This window comes from Wasmannia auropunctata, unplaced genomic scaffold, assembly GCF_000956235.1.
Source record: "Wasmannia auropunctata unplaced genomic scaffold, wasmannia.A_1.0 LD336090.1, whole genome shotgun sequence".
In the NCBI taxonomy this organism is placed as follows: domain Eukaryota; kingdom Metazoa; phylum Arthropoda; class Insecta; order Hymenoptera; family Formicidae; genus Wasmannia; species Wasmannia auropunctata.
The window spans coordinates 1396391-1415368 of NW_012026800.1; the positions used below are offsets into that span (position 1 = coordinate 1396391).

General features: G+C 37.8%; 9 protein-coding genes across 9 annotated transcripts; all 9 read left to right on the forward strand.

Moving 5' to 3' along the window:
* The first annotated feature begins 1744 nt into the window (after positions 1–1744).
* On the forward strand, positions 1745–2566 carry LOC105448045. Its single transcript, XM_011686407.1, has one exon. The coding sequence runs from the start codon at positions 1745–1747 to the stop codon at positions 2564–2566; it is 822 nt and encodes a 273-aa protein (XP_011684709.1).
* A 230-nt stretch (positions 2567–2796) lies between these two features.
* Positions 2797–3578, forward strand: LOC105447851 (odorant receptor 4-like). Its single transcript, XM_011686085.1, has 4 exons — positions 2797–2826; positions 2954–3064; positions 3280–3435; positions 3528–3578. The coding sequence occupies exons 1-4, from the start codon at positions 2797–2799 to the stop codon at positions 3576–3578; spliced, it is 348 nt and encodes a 115-aa protein (XP_011684387.1).
* A 976-nt stretch (positions 3579–4554) lies between these two features.
* Positions 4555–6712, forward strand: LOC105448046. The gene is made up of 5 exons (XM_011686409.1): positions 4555–5363; positions 5690–5789; positions 5945–6055; positions 6203–6358; positions 6659–6712. The coding sequence occupies exons 1-5, from the start codon at positions 4555–4557 to the stop codon at positions 6710–6712; spliced, it is 1230 nt and encodes a 409-aa protein (XP_011684711.1).
* A 566-nt stretch (positions 6713–7278) lies between these two features.
* On the forward strand, positions 7279–9780 carry LOC105448047 (odorant receptor 4-like). Its single transcript, XM_011686410.1, has 5 exons — positions 7279–8075; positions 8397–8496; positions 8597–8707; positions 8807–8962; positions 9727–9780. Exons 1-5 carry the CDS (start codon positions 7279–7281, stop codon positions 9778–9780), a joined length of 1218 nt encoding a protein of 405 aa, XP_011684712.1.
* A 1543-nt stretch (positions 9781–11323) lies between these two features.
* LOC105448048 lies at positions 11324–12727 on the forward strand. Its single transcript, XM_011686411.1, has 2 exons — positions 11324–12138; positions 12520–12727. The coding sequence occupies exons 1-2, from the start codon at positions 11324–11326 to the stop codon at positions 12725–12727; spliced, it is 1023 nt and encodes a 340-aa protein (XP_011684713.1).
* LOC105447853 (odorant receptor 63a-like) lies at positions 12610–13353 on the forward strand. The gene is made up of 4 exons (XM_011686086.1): positions 12610–12619; positions 12762–12866; positions 13079–13234; positions 13303–13353. The coding sequence occupies exons 2-4, from the start codon at positions 12804–12806 to the stop codon at positions 13351–13353; spliced, it is 270 nt and encodes an 89-aa protein (XP_011684388.1). The 5' UTR covers positions 12610–12619; positions 12762–12803.
* An 890-nt stretch (positions 13354–14243) lies between these two features.
* LOC105448049 lies at positions 14244–15585 on the forward strand. The gene is made up of 2 exons (XM_011686412.1): positions 14244–15037; positions 15468–15585. Exons 1-2 carry the CDS (start codon positions 14244–14246, stop codon positions 15583–15585), a joined length of 912 nt encoding a protein of 303 aa, XP_011684714.1.
* A 158-nt stretch (positions 15586–15743) lies between these two features.
* Positions 15744–16196, forward strand: LOC105448050 (odorant receptor 82a-like). The gene is made up of 3 exons (XM_011686413.1): positions 15744–15794; positions 15912–16067; positions 16143–16196. The coding sequence occupies exons 1-3, from the start codon at positions 15744–15746 to the stop codon at positions 16194–16196; spliced, it is 261 nt and encodes an 86-aa protein (XP_011684715.1).
* A 531-nt stretch (positions 16197–16727) lies between these two features.
* LOC105447854 (odorant receptor 82a-like) lies at positions 16728–18554 on the forward strand. Its single transcript, XM_011686087.1, has 5 exons — positions 16728–17551; positions 17662–17761; positions 17896–18006; positions 18146–18301; positions 18504–18554. Exons 1-5 carry the CDS (start codon positions 16728–16730, stop codon positions 18552–18554), a joined length of 1242 nt encoding a protein of 413 aa, XP_011684389.1.
* The last annotated feature ends 424 nt before the right edge of the window (positions 18555–18978 follow it).

Below are 18978 nucleotides of genomic sequence, written 5' to 3' on the forward strand. Positions count from 1 at the left end.
CAATAAATCGCGAAAGATATTCTTGCAAAGAATATAAACGGCTTTGTTCATAATTCACGAGCGGACTTCAGTAGTACATATGAGGAATTCCTGAACCCTTTAAAATCCAGCAAATTGCAAGTGAAAATATTAGAATTTTATGTTCAAATTATTGTTGAACGTTATCACATTTGTAGTTTACAATTTTAAAAACTTTCATGTCAACGACAGATTCTTTAGCTGTTAGTGTTTAAAACGGCATACTAAATTGCATTTTTATAATCTAATCTAATTAAAATTCTAAAAGGAATAATTCTAAATCGCAAGTAAAACAAACACATCCGTTACGTATCTCATCTCGGAACGTTCTCTAAGGCACACAATAAACATGTCACGACCGACAAAACAAACGATCACGTCGTTAGCTTTGTCTAAATTGCTAAATAAAGTCAATTGTCGGTCGATTATAACTGCCACATTTGTTCGAGAAACTTCCGAGACAAACGTTAAAAGCAGCGAACGTGCAGTTCGCATACGATCGTTTGGCTTAATACTTTTTAACTTTGGCGTTAGACACTTGTTCATTTTTTCTGAACGCGGTCCTAAAACTATTTCGCGCACTCATGCGATTTATAGGAACAGGTGTGTTCCAGAAAAGATTTTGTTAAATAGATCATCTATAAATAGTTGTACATAAATTAGTGTCGTGATAAATAAAAAGTCTGTGTGTTAAACTGTTTAATTAAAAATTGAAGAAATACATTTAATACAACCTCTAACCGTTCCTCATAAACTCTCTCGCGACAAATCATTAGCTCGTGCTTAAACAGTTAGAAAAATGTATGTATATTGTAAATATTTTATTTATATGACATCCTTACGTAGCATCATGCAGCACAAATTATTTCACAATTTCTGACTCATAAGTGAAAATAAGATCGTACGCATAGTGCACGGCGATCCTTCTCTTTGCCGAACGTTGCATTTGGACATTGTCACGCATAAAATCCCCGATCACTTTTGTGTAACCTTGTTATTTCTGTGCACGCAAGCGTCACATAATTCTGTTTTTACAATAAGAGAGATTCCTGTCATCACATTTGTTCAGTCATGCTCGAGTAGTTCAAGTTTCTAATGTTGTCTGACCAACTGTCATTCGTAAATTCGAAATGAGAAAACGTTCTTGCAAGAATTAATTATTAGCGTTCGAACAACACCAAAGTTCCAAAAAATTAATTTAAAAAATTCTGTTCTGATAATATTAAAATGCAATTCTATTTTATTATAAAATTATTTCTTTAACTTTTGAGAAATATTCTGTACGAAAAAAGATTTTTTCTACATTTAAAAATAGGTTGGAATAATATTTTTATCTCTATGCGACTTATATACAAGCATTGCGAAATATATACACGTACGCGGAAAACCATTCCTCTACTTGTAATATCGTGTAATACCTCACGCACAAGAAAAAAACCGCTTGCGTCGATCCACTCCGATAAAGTAGCGGAAAATATCTGCGGGAACAGGATTATCCGTTCCATTCATAATTCATGGACAGACAGCGTGCAGTATCACATGAAGAAACCTTGACCACTTCACGGAAATCGAGAATTGCGACTACAAAGTTTACCCTTCGTATCCTGCTTGATCACCCTTTTCTGAGAAGCAAAGTCAAGCGGAATTGCGCAGCCGCATTTGATTTTCCGCGATCGAGCAGTCGTACAACCCTGTCAGTCACCACCGAGTTCTCGTTGCTTCAACAATGTATGGGACATTTACGAAGAAGGGAAATCCAGTCGCGACTGTCTACGATCATGAGAAAGACTTGCAGCTGAGCGTTCAGCTGATTCGTTGGATGTTGGAGATGATTGGCGCGTGGCCGAAACCTACCGCAATCTCGTCGCTAAAGAGATATCCGTACGCGCTGTGGCACGTGATTTGTATCAGTTTGATCAGCTTCCTTATCGTACCTTCCGTCATGAGCATGATGCTTGAAATGGAACGTACATACGTTATGGTAAAACTCTGCGGAGCGCTGAGTTTCATGGTACTGGCTATTGTGAAGTATATCTCGCTTATCTTCCACGAAAAAGACATTCGCAGTGGTATCAAGCACATTCAGAGTGACTGGATTAACACTCGGCATTACGGCGATCGGATTATCATGATTAAAAGCGCGAAATTCGGCCGGCACCTTGTGACAATCTGTGCCGGTTTAATGTACGGCAGTGCCGTTTTCTTCTATCTCGCCGTGCCATATAGTGTTGGCAAAGTTACAGAAGACGACGGAAACCTGACGTACTGGCCGATGAGGTATCCAGTCGCCAAGATGATCATCGACGTGCGATACAGTCCCACCAATGAGATTTTCTTTTGGGTGCAGTGTCTGTCGGGCTTCCTCGCGCACTCCATCACTGCCACTGGTTGCAGCATAGCCGCCGTATTCGCGATGCACGTATACGGTCGTATGGAGATCCTAATACAGTGGATCGAGCACTTGATAGATGGCCGGGAAGATTTATGTGATAATATGAATGAGAGATTGTCGATAATCGTGCAGCAGCACGTTCGAATTTTACAGTAAGTCAGTTTACGACGAGCACCATAAATAGTCCCTTGCATTTAACTTACATGCGTCGCTATACAGCGCTGCAATTTATTTTTAATTATTTAAAAACATTCAAAAATCATACTTTTTCGTAAAATATTACTTACGTGATAACGTATCGATTATTATCTTTCAGTTTTATATCACTGACGGATAAAGTACTGCGTGAAATATCCATCATAGAAGTTGTTCAATGTACAGGAACCATGTGTCTCGTTGGACATCACGCCATCGTGGTATGCATATCGTAGAAAAAATATATTATGTATGTCGTAAAACATCTATAGCTATTTCGGAAGAATGTTGAAGGTTTACAACGTAGAAATATATATTGCCGAATTTAAAAATCTTTATGCGTTGCAGGAATGGGAAAGTAAAAATCCTACAAGTTACATAACGTATATCGTTCTGACTCTTTCTTTTATTTTTAATATCTTTATATTATGTTACATCGGTGAGCTTGTTGCCGAAAAGGTAAAGCCCTACACTCGAGCATTTCCTCTACACTTCCGATAATAATGGCAAACTTTACAAATAAATATATTTTCGCAATAACAAGAAAAATTAATCATAAAGGTAGTAGCAATAAAATTTATAAAATTTTAAATTTCTTTTAGAAAGTAATTCTTAGCGGCGTAAGTGTAGTTATGTTTTGTATAGAAAAGTAAGAAAAGCAATCCTGTAAACAGTATAAGAAGATCGGCGAGGTGTCATATACGATCGACTGGTATCGTTTACCAGGAAGAAAGAGCCTCGACGTCGTGTTGATGATCTCTATGTCCAATACGTCGATCAAACTTACCGCCGGAAATATCTTCGAGTTGAATTTCAGCACTTTCAGCGACGTGAGTAAACTATGTCAATATGTTAGCTATGTATTGTTTATCATATCTGTCTGTGAATAGCGTGATCTATACGTCGTTCGTACAATTGATAGGTGATTAAAACGTCGGTCGCCTACTTTAACCTGCTGCGTACAGTAACGTAAACTTATTTAACATAAACTCCATAAATGTGAAAATTAATAATGCAACTGCCGCTGATGTTGCAAATAAATGTCAATTGTCTATTAAGAAAAAAAGATAAATGGTTTTGAGAAATAGATAACATGCATATTAAAATATTTAATTAAAAAAAAGAGTTCAGGCTGTTATTCTGAATGGGAATCCCGTCCGATTTGGCTGAGACTTTTCAGGTGATACTAAAAGTATAAGTTCTAAAAAGATTATCAAAGAGCCATACGCAAGTTTAAAGTGTCATTTTATATGTATATATGAAGTTATTTTAAATCATAATTTTCTCTGTTTTTATTTTTATCTTTTAAATTATACAAAAGCCAAAAATAAAACCTTCATAAAAAATGATTATATGTCGGAACATATTACTTGGAAAATTTCAGCTCAATCAAACGGGATCCCCATTCAGAACAACGCACGGAGTTCAATATACCTTTCATAAATTTTCCTCTAGAATATCTTTTGGCATTGCACATATCATTAAATGTTAAAATGCGAAATACAGTCAGAAATAATGCATATTTACTTACAAAGGCAATTTTCGCAAGCATATCTTGATGAAGAAGAATTTCTTGGAGATGCACATATGTATAAGCAAGAAATTTTTAATGACCAAGAAATAATTCTATACGAAATTGTTAAAAGATTGAAAAATATAAAATGTCAACGTATGTACAGCACTTGCATTTCATTCCACGCGGATTATTTTCCCATCATGCAACCAAGTAGCGGCGCAGGGTATACAATAACTACAACAATCAACACACGTAACTCGCACACGTATCGATCGCTGCCACCCCTTGACCGCCCGGAAAATCTGAAACTCCTCTTAAGCTACTTAAAAAAAACGAGAGTTAGAAAAACGCGCAAGCGCTGAGAACGACCTGATGTTCTTCACCACGTCGCGACATTGTCGCTCAATAACACGCGGGCATTCGAGTCACCATCATGTCGCATTCCTTTCGCGTGTCCTCCACGCGCAACATCGCGCACCTACGGGACAGTGAGTATAGTATTCAGCTGAATCGCTGGTTCCTGAAACCGATCGGTGCCTGGCCCGGATCCGACACCGGCGGCGGCAGCATCGCGGGCCGGATGCTGTCACGCGGCATCCAATTCGTCTGCCATTCACTGATCGCGTTCACGGTGGTGCCGTGCGCGTTGTACATCATATTCGAGCCGGACGTGCACCTGAAGCTGAAGGCCTTCGGCCCGATGATACACTGGCTGATGGGCGGCGCGAACTACTGCTCGTTGCTGGCGCGTAGCTGCAAGATACGCGAGTGCGTGGACCACATGCGCGCCGATTGGCGGTACGTGGGGACGACGCGCGATCGCGAGGTGATGCTGCAAAACGCCAAGTTCGGCCGATTCGTGTCAGCCTTCTGCGCGGTCTTCATGCAGGGCGGCGTCTGCTCCTACAGCATCATCACCACCCTGACACCGGCGACCGTGCGAGTCGGAAACGCCACGTTGACGACGCATCAGCTACCATGTCCGTTCTACACGGAGCTGGTGGACACCAGGTATAGTCCGGCGAACGAGATCGTGATCGTCCTTCAGCTGCTGTCGACCGTCATAGTGAACTCCGTCACGGTGGGCGCGTGCAGCCTCGCCGCGGTCTTCGCCATGCACGCGTGCGGCCAGCTGAACATTCTGATGATGAGACTGGACGAACTCGTCGAGGCAAAAAGCGAACACGAAGTCACACGGAGAAAATTGGCCACCATCGTGGAGCATCATCTTCGTGTACTCAGGTAATGTTTTTTATGTTACAGATCTTAAAAATGTATATAATATAATATAATCTGTAATAATGTATAAAATATAATATAATCTTTGATTTATACATATATTTCCATGATCTATGAAACTCAAATGAGAAGACTAAAATTAATATTTAAATAGTCGACTCAGCGACTCGACTTACAAATAATATCCTTCTAATTTTTATTATTTAACTGGCTTTACAGTTAGCGACTTTTTTCGAAAATCTTTAAATTTTTCTATGGTAAAAAAGTTACAAGAAATAATATTATTTAGTAATATAATTATTATATTATTAAAATACTTTTAATTTCAGTTTTGTATCGCAAATAGAAACGGTTATGCATCAAATATGTCTCGTCGAGTTGTTGGGGTGCACTACTGATTTATGCATGCTCGGATATTATACGATCACGGTATGCTAATTTTATATCAGAGTCGTAACTGTAAAATAAAAATTTTGTATATTATGTTGCAATTTGTATTATACTTTTTAACAAATCAATAATGAAATCATTCTATGCAGACATTATTCTCAATGTTTTACTTGTATATTCGTATATATTTATAGGAATGGAAATTGCATGATACAAAAAATTTGCTCACGTACTTCACTATATTTATAGCCATGTCATGCAACATTTTCATATTTTGTTATATTGCTGAAATTCTCACGGATCAGGTAGTTACATCGTGTATACATATATATGTATATATATATAGATATATATACATATATATATATGTATATATATATTTCTCTTTAATTATAATATAATAATTTAAAATTATAACGTAAAAATATTGATCAAATCAAGAGTTTGTATAGTGTCGAAAAATAGGCGAAATAGCATACATGACGGAGTGGTACCGATTACATCATAAAATTGCGCTCGACTTGATTCTAATAATCTCGAGATCAAACGCCGTTATCAAGATAACCGCCGGCAAAATGGTTCAGCTATCCATTTCGACTTTTGGAGATGTAAGTTTTCCGATCCGAAAACAATTATATCAATATTTTTCTATATAAGTAACAAAATTTCAATGTAGGCTTACCTCTGTAGGCTTTCATAAATTCTTTGTTAAAATCTTGTTACTTTTATTTTTAACCATCTCTCTCTTAATGGCTATTATACATATAGTAATATTTATATTGCTCACAATTTTTTTATCACTACGATACATGTCGATCTAAAAAGATTTACAAAGTAATTAGAGTATTAGAGAGTAAAAAATACGCAAAGATCATTTGAAATAAACCTGTCAACTATAATTATTTCAGGTGATGAAAACATCGTTTGCATATTTAAATATACTCAGAACGGTTGCGACATAACAAAAACTAGATATATATGGTATTAAACTTGCGGATAACAAATAAACTGTAAATTTATTCAATTTATTATAATCAATGTAGTAATATAGCTGATTTTTGTCATATTAATAAGCTCTTCTTTCACTTCTCAATGATGCCACTGTTTAATATATCCCGATTTATATTTTATCTTATTAATAACGATTATTGCACTTCGACATATGTAACATACAAGCAATAACTTCTGGATAAAGCGTTATATAAAGAACAACAAACGCAATTTCGTCTAATATAATTAACACTAAAAATACTACTTGTAAAACTGTGAATTTGATTACATTCGTCGACCGAACTACTCCGCGAATTGTGTTCAGACGTTCTCGTACAGCACACCGTGATTTCGTGCAACAAGTAGCTATAAGTTATCGATTATGTTCCGTCTCAGCCGGACGGTGCAATAATTTTTTCTCTCTCCTCGCACGTCCGCGCAGGCGCCCTTCGACGTGACCGCTGCTTCGTTCGAGAAACCGAGGTCCAAGTCGTCAGTAGTAGTGATCAGTACCTGGCGCGCCTTCCGTGAATCGACTATGAAGCAGCGTGCTGGTAGCGAGAATTCAGTCGCGGATTACAGGCGAGACAATGATTACAGTTTGCAGTTAAATCGCTGGATTCTGGGCTCGATAGGCGCTTGGCCGGAATTACAGACGAATTCGATGATGAAGAACGTCCTGATGAATATCTTGCGATTAGCGTGTCATTCCTTAATAGCTTTTACCATAATATCTTCTGTATTATATATAATCTTTGAAGAAAAGGACTTTCGCTTGAGGCTCAAGGCCATTGGGCCTACGAGCCACATTCTCATGGGCGGAGTCAATTACTGCTCGCTCCTGCATCACAACGCGCGGATACGCATGTTCGTGGAGCACATGGAGACCGACTGGCGGATGGCAAAGAGAGAGCACGATCGGGAGGTGATGCTGCGTAACGCAAGAGTGGGACGCGTCATAGCGGGCGTTTGCGCGCTCATCATGCAGGGCGGCGTGATATGTTACAACATAGCGCGGGGAATGTCGCGGATAACCGTGGTGATCGGCAACGAGACGATCGAGACGGGCCGCCTGCCGTGTCCGTCGTTCAACATGATCGTGGACACCAGGCTCAGCCCGGTGTACGAGATCGTGCTCGCGTTGCAGTGCCTCTCGACCATCGTCGTCAACAACATCACGATCGGCGCGTGCGGCCTCGCCGCCGTTTTCGCGATGCACGCCTCCGGCCAGCTCAACGTAGTGATGCTACGTCTCGAGGAACTCGTCACCGAGCGGCAGGAACTCCTCCAGTCGAGACTGGCGAACATTGTGGAGCATCATCTGCGAGCGTTGAAGTAAGGCGCGAATCTTGAAAGATTACGCACAGGTCAATTTTAGTTATTTACGAGAGAAATGAAATACGATTGTGTACATCCTTAATGAACTTTTGCTGGCCTTTAAATTAATCACGTTTAAAACTATGTCTCGTAAAATTGTAATTTTTGTTATAAAGAAAGTAAAGAGTGCCAGGAAACGTGTGTAAAGATTATTTTATAATGCTTTTTTCTAAATATGGCATATTTGCAGAATTGCAACTATCGCGGCTGTAAGATATTCGGATAAAAATATTGAGTGTCTTTAAACGTCGCGGCTATTGCTGGATGTGTCGATTGCAGGTTTCTTTCGCATTTGGAGGAAATTATGCGTGAGATATGTTTTGTGGAATTAGTCGGGTGTACATTCAACTTGTGTATGCTAGGATATTACACCATTACGGTACGCTTAAAATTTAAGAAAGGTGAATATGTGTAATAGATCGCCTATCGTTACTTCTAATTTCGATTTTAAACGCTCATCACTTTGTGTATTCTTCTAGGAATGGCAGGAAGAGAGCATAAATACTATAATAACATACGTCATGGTACTAACAGCGATGATGTTTAATATCTTTATATTTTGCTTCATTGGCGAACTCGTAACGGATCAGGTAAAGTAATTTTCTTCCATTTCGTAAGTTTTTCTCATGTTTGTCTACAATAAAAATAATATTCATGCTTGGATTGACTTGGATTTAATTTCGTAATAGTGTAAAAAAGTTGGTGAAGTAGCTTATATGACAAAGTGGTATGAATTGCCGCATAAAACCGTTCTTGGTCTCATTTTAATAATCGTGCGATCAAGAATTGTTATCAAAATCACGGCTGGAAAAATATTTCATATGTCTATTCAAACTTTCGGTGTTGTAAGTATTACAAAAATTATTGAATATGACCTAGAAATAAAATAAATTTAGTGTATTATCTATTGCTGAAAATACATAAAAACCAAGATCAATTACATGAGTCAAAAGCACTTCTGGCTAAAAAATATTCGAAGCTTATTAAATAAAAAGAACATAATAAGAAACTAATATAGGCACAGTACTAATTTTTAATATATACGCAATATATATATATGAAATTTTAAAAAATGGGTTATAATGACAATGGAGACTAATCTAAACAAAAAGAAAAGTTGAGTGTTTATTTAAAAACTGAAAAAAATTAAAATATTTTATAAACATTAAATTTGTATCAATATTTTTCGAGTATAATAAAAATTTTTGTGATAGAATATTGACATTGATATCTTTAACATGTACTTTTTCAAATTTTTAAAATTGTTTCATATAATTAAAAAAATATTCTATAAAATATGCTATAAAAATGTATTAAGTAACATAATGTTTAAAATGATATTTTTTAAATCTTATCAAATTTTTACAATTGGTATTTTATAATTTCTTCAGTTAGTCTCTTTACTGTCTTTATAACTGTCAGTGCCTATATTAATTTCTTTTTTTATTGTATCTTTTTCATTTATGTATTAAATTTCGAATTTTTTTCGGTCACCCCCAGAGACACTTCAGTCATTAATTATTGCCTTATATCATTAATCATGTATTTAACGGCTTATTAAAATGTAAATTAATTATTAAATTAATTATTAAATTATTAAACATTCTAGGTAATTAAAACGTCTGTCGCATACTTAAATATGCTTCGAACTTTGACTATGTAAATACTGTATGATAAAATACGAGTATTTGTAATATTCTCTATATAGACATTAATTATAGATTATAAAATATATAAAATTTCTCGTAAATATAAATTGTTTTACACATAAATCCAATTCACACGTGGATGTTTGTTTAGTATGTATAGTAATATATATATATCTAGGATGTTCCTGGGTTAAACCGCCAAATATTAATTTAAATATGAATTTATGACTTCAAAATAAATTTTTCTCTAGAAGTTTGCACGCAAATGTTTCGTTTAAGAGATACTGATTTCTTAAGTTACAGAACTGAAGGAATGAATATTATTGTCGATATTGTCGAAATAATGTATATAGATTTATCCTCTTTATTGCTTTATAACACTCAAAATATAAATATTAAATGTATTGTTTAAAATGATAATCTCCAGACAAAAAAATGTAATTATTAAATGGATTGTTTAAAATAATAATCTGAGACAAGCACCTATCGACGAAAGAACAAATGGCTGATTGACATGCGTTTATAATTTCTTCGCGCGCTTGCATAATCTTTTGTTTTAAAGTCATTAATGAGCTTCATACACTTCATTTTACTTTTTGCTTCAGAGCACCCCAAACAAAAATATTTTGACACATAAAACATATATTCGTATATAAATATATATTATATATATATATATATATATATATATATATGTGTGTACTATACATACGAAATACACGGTCGATCTCAGATAGCCGAAGAATCGAATAATTTCGGTCTGCAAACTTTCAGTGCGAAAGCTTTCGATTATTGCCACTTTTTGGTTATACTCCGCACTCGATCTTATCTGCTCCAACATTTTTAAATTATGCACATTTATTACAAACATGCCCAAACTAACTTGGGCATGTTTGTAATGTCTAACTTGCCCAAACATCAATAACGACCTACCAATGAAGTCAAATGAGACGGGAACTTCTAATTTAAATTTGTCCGGATTTTGGTGGTGGACCCTGTATATATATTTATATACAAATTTATATATATGCAATAATTCGTAATACCTCGAAGAAGAATAAAAAAGAAATAGAATGAAATCGCGATTGCTATCGCGGAAGATATCTGTAGAAGGATATAAGCCTTACGCACGTAAATTCACGAGACAGTGACCAATATATCACAGAAGGAAGAGAAGGAAGTGAATCCCCTCTTACTTGTCGTCAATACGACTATAACATGCACCCTCCAACACATATCCTGCGCGTACGATTCCTTTCCTTGTATCGCAACTGTTCTTGTCCGCTCGCAAAGCAACTGTGCGGAAAGTGTAGTATAATTAATGCAACGCAACAGCGTATACGCTTCGATAGTAAGAGAGTTGAATGCTCACTCATCATTTTACAAAGGTCAATACGGCTATAAAATGCACCCTCCGACATCCTGATATACGCGCGATTTATTTCCTTTTCCTGGAAGGGATGTCATACCGCGAACGGCGCAGCCGCACTTGGTTTTCCGTATCCGAGTTCTCGCGTGAGTCCCTCTCAGTACCTGTCGAGTTGTCGCGCTTCAACAATGTCTAGAAACTCCGCACAGAACTCGAGCACCGTCGCGACTGTCCATGATCACGAGAAAAGCGTGCAGTTGAGCTTGCGGCTGAATCGCTGGATACTGAAGCCGATCGGCGCGTGGCCGAAATCGGCTGATCTCTCGTGGATAGAGAAATTCATGTACTTTCTGGTAAACGTAATCTGTATCAGTCTGATCGGCTTCCTCTTCGTGCCCTGCACCGTCCACATGGTGTTTGAAGTCGACGACGCGTACACCATATTGAAGATCCTGGGGCATCTGGCCTTCTGCCTGATGGCCTTCGTGAAGTACGTCTCGATGATTTGGCGCGAGAACGACATTCATATGGGCATCAAGCAAATCGAGGACGACTGGACGACCACCCGGCATTACAGCGATCGGGCCATCATGATCGACAACGCGAAGTTCGGCCGCCGCTTCGTGATGATCAGCGCGACCTTCCATTACGGCAACGCCGTGTTCTATTACCTCGTACTGCCGATTATGAACAAGATCACGGAGGACAATGGGAACCTGACGTATCGGCCACTGGTGTTTCCGGTCGCCCGGATGATCGTCGACGTGCGATACAGCCCCGCCAACGAGATCTTCTTCTGGGGGCAGTTGATGTCGGGTCTAGTCGCGCATGCCGTCACGGCCGGCGCTTGCAGCTTGGCCGCTATGCTCGCGATGCACGCTTACGGTCGCCTGAAAGTTCTAGCGCATTGGATCGAGCATCTGGTGGACGGACGAGACGACTTTTGCGTTAGCATAGACAAAAGGTTGATAATGATTGTGCAGCAGCACATTCGGATCTTACGGTGAGTTACTATTTAATGAAAATTTTCGATGCACGAAAAGAACACTTTTGCTGGATCCAGATCTGAAAATAATTTTTGTTCAGTAATCAAAATAATTTTGTTAGAAAGTCACAATGATTGCCAGAATATTAAAACTTTTTTTTTTTTTATAGTAATGCTTATAATTTATAACTTTCCAACAAATTATTTTGATGATTGAATTTTCAGATCTGTATTTAGCAACATTTTTAGATCTTTCAACAAAATCGCTCTTTCTGTGTGCTATTCGATATATTCAATGTTTTAATAAATTGATTATATAAAATGTACAGTTAAAGAGATCGCATTTTTTTTTCCGTTTAATATTTCTTACGCTAACGTGAGCTGTCTGCTGTCTTTTAGTTTCATATCGCATACGGACAGGATCTTGCGCGAAATAGCTTTCGTGGAAATTGCAGGATGTACGTTAAACATTTGTTTGCTTGGATATTATGCTCTGACGGTACGCATATCGTGTAACAAGTACGTGTCGCAAAATGTATCTCTTGTTTTTCGAGTAAAATTAGAGATTGTTGCAGTGCAGTTGCAAAATATTCAGCAATATGCATAACGTGTTTTCAAATGTAGAAATCTTTTCGTTACAGGAATGGGAGAATAAAAATAACGTTGTAATATACATCCTCTTAATGCTGGCTCTTAAATTCAATGTCTTCATATTTTGTTACATCGGCGAGCTCGTTACTAACCAGGTATTGTCCTCAAACTTTCAATGTATCTCCGTGCTTTCGACGTTAAATCTTACAAATGAAACTCCTTAATGTTAGAGACATTAACATTCTCGCAATGGTTGATGAACGTTACGAAATTTGAGATATACCTGTGCTTTGGAAAATTAACTTTTATCTATGTAAAAATAAATAAATACGTGACTTGACGTAATGAGAAAAAAATAATCGTGCAGTGCAAAAAGATCGGCGAAGCATCGTACATGATCGATTGGTATCGTCTGCCAGACAGGAAGGGCCTCGACCTGATACTGATAAATGTCATGTCGAATTCGTCCGTCAAGCTTACCGTCGCGAATTTTATCGAGCTGTCCATTAGTACTTTTGGTAACGTAAGTAAAACATCAATTATTAAATTGACTTACGAATAATATGACTTACATGTCCTTTATTCAAACAGGTGATTAACACATCGTTTGCCTACTTGAATATGTTACGTACAATATCTTAGAAATTCGAAATGTACAAATTATAACTACATTCATTGTAATGTACAAGATAACAACTTCATGAGATATATATATGTAAATTAGTTTTAGCCAACTTTATATGAACATAAAAAGAGAGAAAAGAATGAAATACGAATGTAGATTCAATTAAAAAAGAGTATTAAATTAACACTTATTTAAAAATCTAACACGTCTATATCTAGATTTTATAAATATTTTCTAATTCATTTTATGCAATGAACGTGTATAAATCCTTTTTATTACAATTTTATAATAACTTTTAAAACTTAATATATATTCATCACAATAATAAATTATTTTAAAGTGCCGATAAATTATTTCTCATACATAAAATATATCTATAATGTATTTTATAATAAACATAAATGTAAGCTAAAGCAATTCACTCACCAAGATCGTTTATCTTCATATTTTTATTAATATCTACTTAATTCGAAGCATACTTATATAATTACTTCATTTAATATCAGATATAGAATAGTTTTTAGTAGAGAAATTTAGAGCAGAAATTCAAGTAAAGCATACGATCTGCCGATATCCAGAACAAAATGTATCTTGTAAAGAGAACTATATTTCACGAATGAAAAATTCATCGTGTTTTCACGTAACGTGACTTATAACTGACAGCACTTGTTCAGTCATTTCCTACCTCTGTTGCTCGTACACCGCACATTACGCCGAGCTTCTGTGCAACAAGTTGCAATACCGTAAATATCGATTATGCACCAGCCAGTCGACACAGCAGCGTATTTTCTCTCAGGAATAAAGCCATATGTCCGCGCAGGCGCTGCCGTAACCGCGGCTTCGCCGTCGAGACGTACGGCCAGTGGTAGAGACTAGTATTTGACGCGCCCGCCGCGGATTGAGCACAATGCGTTCCTCCCGCGCGTCCAAGGTGGACGTTTACAGGCGAAATAATGATTACAGCCTTCAGCTGAATCGTTGGATCTTAAAGCCGATAGGCGTTTGGCCGGAATTACCCACGAGCTCGGCGATCGAGAAGCTTCTGTCGAAGATTCTCAGATTAATGTGTCACTCCTTGATAGCTCTCACCGTGATACCCTCCGTCCTGTACATTCTCTTCGAAGAGAAGGACGTCCGTTTAAAGCTGAAGGCCGTCGGGCCCACGAGTCACTGGCTCATGGGTGGCGTGAATTACTGCTCATTGCTGTATCAAAAGGGTCAGATACGTAAATCTGTCGAGCATATGGAGACTGATTGGCTAACGGCGAGGAGAGAGCGCGATCAGAAGCTGATGCTGAGGAACGCGCGAGTGGGACGCGTAATAGCGGGCGTTTGCGCGCTCATCATGCAGGGCGGTATCTTCTCTTACAACGTGGCGAGGGGAACGTCACCGATACTCGTGGTGATCGGCAACGAGACGGTCGCGATAGGCCGCTTGCCGTGTCCGTCGTTCAACTTGATCGTGGATACCAGGTTCACCCCGGTGTACGAAGTCGTGTTCACGCTTCAGTGCCTGTCGTCCCTCGTGGTGAACAACACCACAGTTGGCGCGTGCGGTCTCGCCGCGGTATTCGCGATGCACGCGTGCGGTCAGCTCGGTGTGGTGATGTCGCGACTCGAGGAGCTGGTTGAGGAAAAACGACAGGACGTCATTCAGAGAAAACTGGCGAATCTCGTCGAGCGTCATCTGCGAGCATTGAGGCATGATTACCGTAAAAATTTATCACTGTGCATATAGCTTTTGAACATTTATATGTATATAAAAAACGATCGAATCTGTGTGTAAATAATCACTAACTTATAATTTCATCATATTGAACTGTTATTTTGCTATTATTAATATTATTATATAATATATATATTATATAATACTATATATATATATTATATATATTATATAATACTATATATATATATATATATATTATATAATACTATATATTAATATTTGCTATTATTAATATTATTATAATATTGTATTAAAATAATTTTAAATGCGTATTCTCTTGAAAACGTAATATTTTATTTAAAAAAAAGCAGGATAACAATTATTTTCACTATAAGTTATTCTGATAAAAGCATCAAATTTTATGAGTCATGCAATTATTATCATTAAGTGCGTCAATTTCAGGTTTCTTTCGCGCATGGAGATAATTCTACGTCAAGTGTGCTTTGTGGAATTGACCGGATGTACGTTCAACTTATGTATGCTAGGATATTACACCATTACGGTACGCTTAAAATCTTGAAAAGGTGAATATGTAATAAAAAAGAGATAAAGAGGTATTGCGCTTCCTTATTTCATTTTAGATTTTAAATGATCAATTTTGCATGTTCCATCTTTCAGGAATGGCACGAGGAAAGCACAAACACTTTAATAACGTACTTCATTGTATTCACATCGATGATGTTTAATATCTTCATATTTTGCTACATTGGTGATCTCGTTACGGAGCAGGTAAAATACGGACTTGGCCAATCTTTTTTTCCTTTAACATTTTGTAGACTTTCACTGTCTCATTTAATGTGTAATAGCGGACGACATCTTGATTCAAGAAACTTAATCTTACGACAGTGTAAAAAAGTTGGCGAAGCAGCCTACATGACAAATTGGTATCAGTTGCCGCACAAAACTATGCTCAGTCTGATTTTAATCATCTTACGATCGAGCATAGTTATCAAAATCACGGCGGGAAAAATATTTCACATGTCACTCTCAACTTTCGGTGATGTAAGTATTGTGAAAAAAAAATGAGTATATTATATTACAAGTCGCATGCAAATTAAGGTTCTTTAATCAATTTAGGTAATTAAAACTTCTATGGCATATCTGAATATGCTCAGAACTTTAACCATGTAAATATTGTACAATAGAATGTGAGTTTTAAATATTATGTCACATAATAAATATTTTACATAAAATTATTATAATACTTGGCATTGTATACACATAGAAGTCGTGCATATGATATGCATTTTAATATAGATTTTTAATAGACGTTATTCTTCTCATTTGTCCTTTTTTCGATCTTGGTATAAAAAAAAAATGATTTTTTTTCTTCGTGCGACGAAGAATAAATTAATTTTATAAATGTTACAAATAATAATGCAAGTCGAATAGCTCACGACTCTGTACGATCACTTACGAAACAAATAACGTATTGCACGCACTGCAGCCACAGTTTGCGTGCTATCTATACATGTCTTTACTCGCAACTGTGCGGTGCAACAAGTAGCGGTTATCGATTAGCGTAATACTGTCCCGCCTCTTGCATGCAGGCCGCACTCTGCGAATGAAGACATGCGCAATCGCCACACTTGTCCGCTACCACCGAGAAAAACGGGATAACAAAGACGCCTTCAGTGCCTCGCGCGCGTCTAAAGAACGATCATGACGGCCGCACCCGAGTCTGACGGGCCGACGTCGTCGGCTCCGTGTCGCCGTAACGAGCATCACGATTACAGTCTTCAGCTGAATCGCTGGTTCCTGAAGCCGATCGGCGCCTGGCCGGAGTCGCGCGCCACCACGACCGCCGAGAGGCTCCTGTCGCGTGTCATCCAGACAACGTGCTACGCCCTCATAGCGTTCACAGTCGTGCCCTGCATGCTGTACTTCTATTTCGAGGAGCAGGATGATCTCGATACCAAGATGAACTCGGTGGGGCCGGTGAGCCATTGGATCATGAGCGGGATAAATTACACCTCCCTGCTGTGGCGCGGCGAGGACATACGTCGCTGCATCGAGCACATGGAGAGCGACTGGTGCACGGTGAGCAGACGTGCGGATCGCGCCGCGATGCTGAGACACGCCAAGTTCGGCCGATCCGTGGCCGGGTTCTGCGCCGTTTTCATGCACGGCGGCGTGTTCTCGTACAGCGTGGTGAACAGTCTAACGCCGCCGATCGTTGACGCGACCGGCAATGGCACCGTCTCGGCGCCGAGGCGGCTGCCCTGCCCGTTCTACAGCAAGTTGCTGGACACCAGCCGCGATCCGGCGAACGAGATCGTGCTGCTGATGCAATTCCTCTCGGGTTTCGTGGCCAATTCCATCACGGTCGGCGCGTGCAGCCTCGCTGCGGTGTTCGCGATGCACGTGTGCGGCCAATTCGCCGTGCTCTACATGTGGCTGAATGAGTTGATTGACGAGGGCAAGGACGAGCGTACCGCCGAGCGTAAACTGGCGAACATAGTCGAGCATCATCTACGCGTGCTAAAGTAAGGTATCGCCGATCCCAGTTTACAAGGGATTTGCTATACAATTACAATATATGTCAAATATAAACAGAGTTTGAAGGTTGAGATAATTACAGTATTTCTATATATAGTTTTGTATCACGCTTCGAAAAAATCATGAATCAAATATGCATGGTGGAATTAGTTGGATGCACGTTGAATTTGTGCTTGCTCGGCTACTGTTCCATTAAGGTAATGACAAAAATATAATTAAGTTCAGCAAAATTTTCTTTTCTTTGAAATATAAATGCATACACTTTTGATGCACTTCTTTTTTTTTAAAGAATATTTTTTTCCTTTTGTGGCACTTTATTTTGCAATTTCAGGAATGGAACGCAAGAAACACGAAGACTATAACAACATACGGACTTGTGTTCGTATCTGTGTCTTTTAATATCTTTATATTTTGTTACATCGGTGAGATAATCACGGAGCAGGTAACTCGTGCAAGCGAACCACGAAATTGCTTGTGTTTCGGCTGGCATATAATAAAAATGATATGAAATATTTTATTATATTGATTCACTTCGCACAAGAATATACATATATTCTCGCTATTAGTAAAATTAATTGCAGTGTAAAAAGGTTGGCGAAATGGCTTACTTTACCAACTGGTACCGTCTACCTCATAAAACTGCTCTCGGCATGGTGCTAATAATATCCAGATCCAGTGTTGTGATTAAAATTACTGCCGGAAAATTGGTTCAACTCTCTTTAATAACATTTGGCGATGTAAGTATGTATTTTGGCGATGTCGAACATTTTTATCCAAAAATGAAGCTTCGTTGCTTCCAGTATCCTCCACTGTGCGCATAGTACGTATTATAAATCTTTCGCTTTATAAAAAGTTTTAACGTAACAAAGTTTCAAAAGAAATCTTTTTACAGAAATCAATTTATTTAAATCGTTTATTATTTAAATTGTTTCTTTCTAGGTGATTAAAACTTCTGCAGCATATTTGAATATACTTCGTAAAATAATATAAGATATTACGTGAATGATAGGCATCAATTAAATATACATGCAATAGGAAACTACTCCAAAGCTTTCAGTGTAGTACTATTTTTCTTTTTAATAATAATTCTTACGAAAATCATCGAAATTATCACAGTGTACAAGAATTAAAGTACGTATAAAAAGAACATACGATGTATAAGTATATTGATATACTCACTCGCTATATCTCAAAATTTATAAAATATTTAAAATTGATAAAATTAGTTAAAGGGCAATAAAAGTACGGCGCGATACTTATAGTACGCAATTATAAAAATTAACAAGAATTGATTAAATAAAATAATATATTTGTTACCTGCAATAAATCTTCTATAATCTCCGTACGTTTCGGCCCCGTTTTGAGCGAACGTATCGCGCCGTACTTTCATTGCCCTATGATTAATTTTATCATC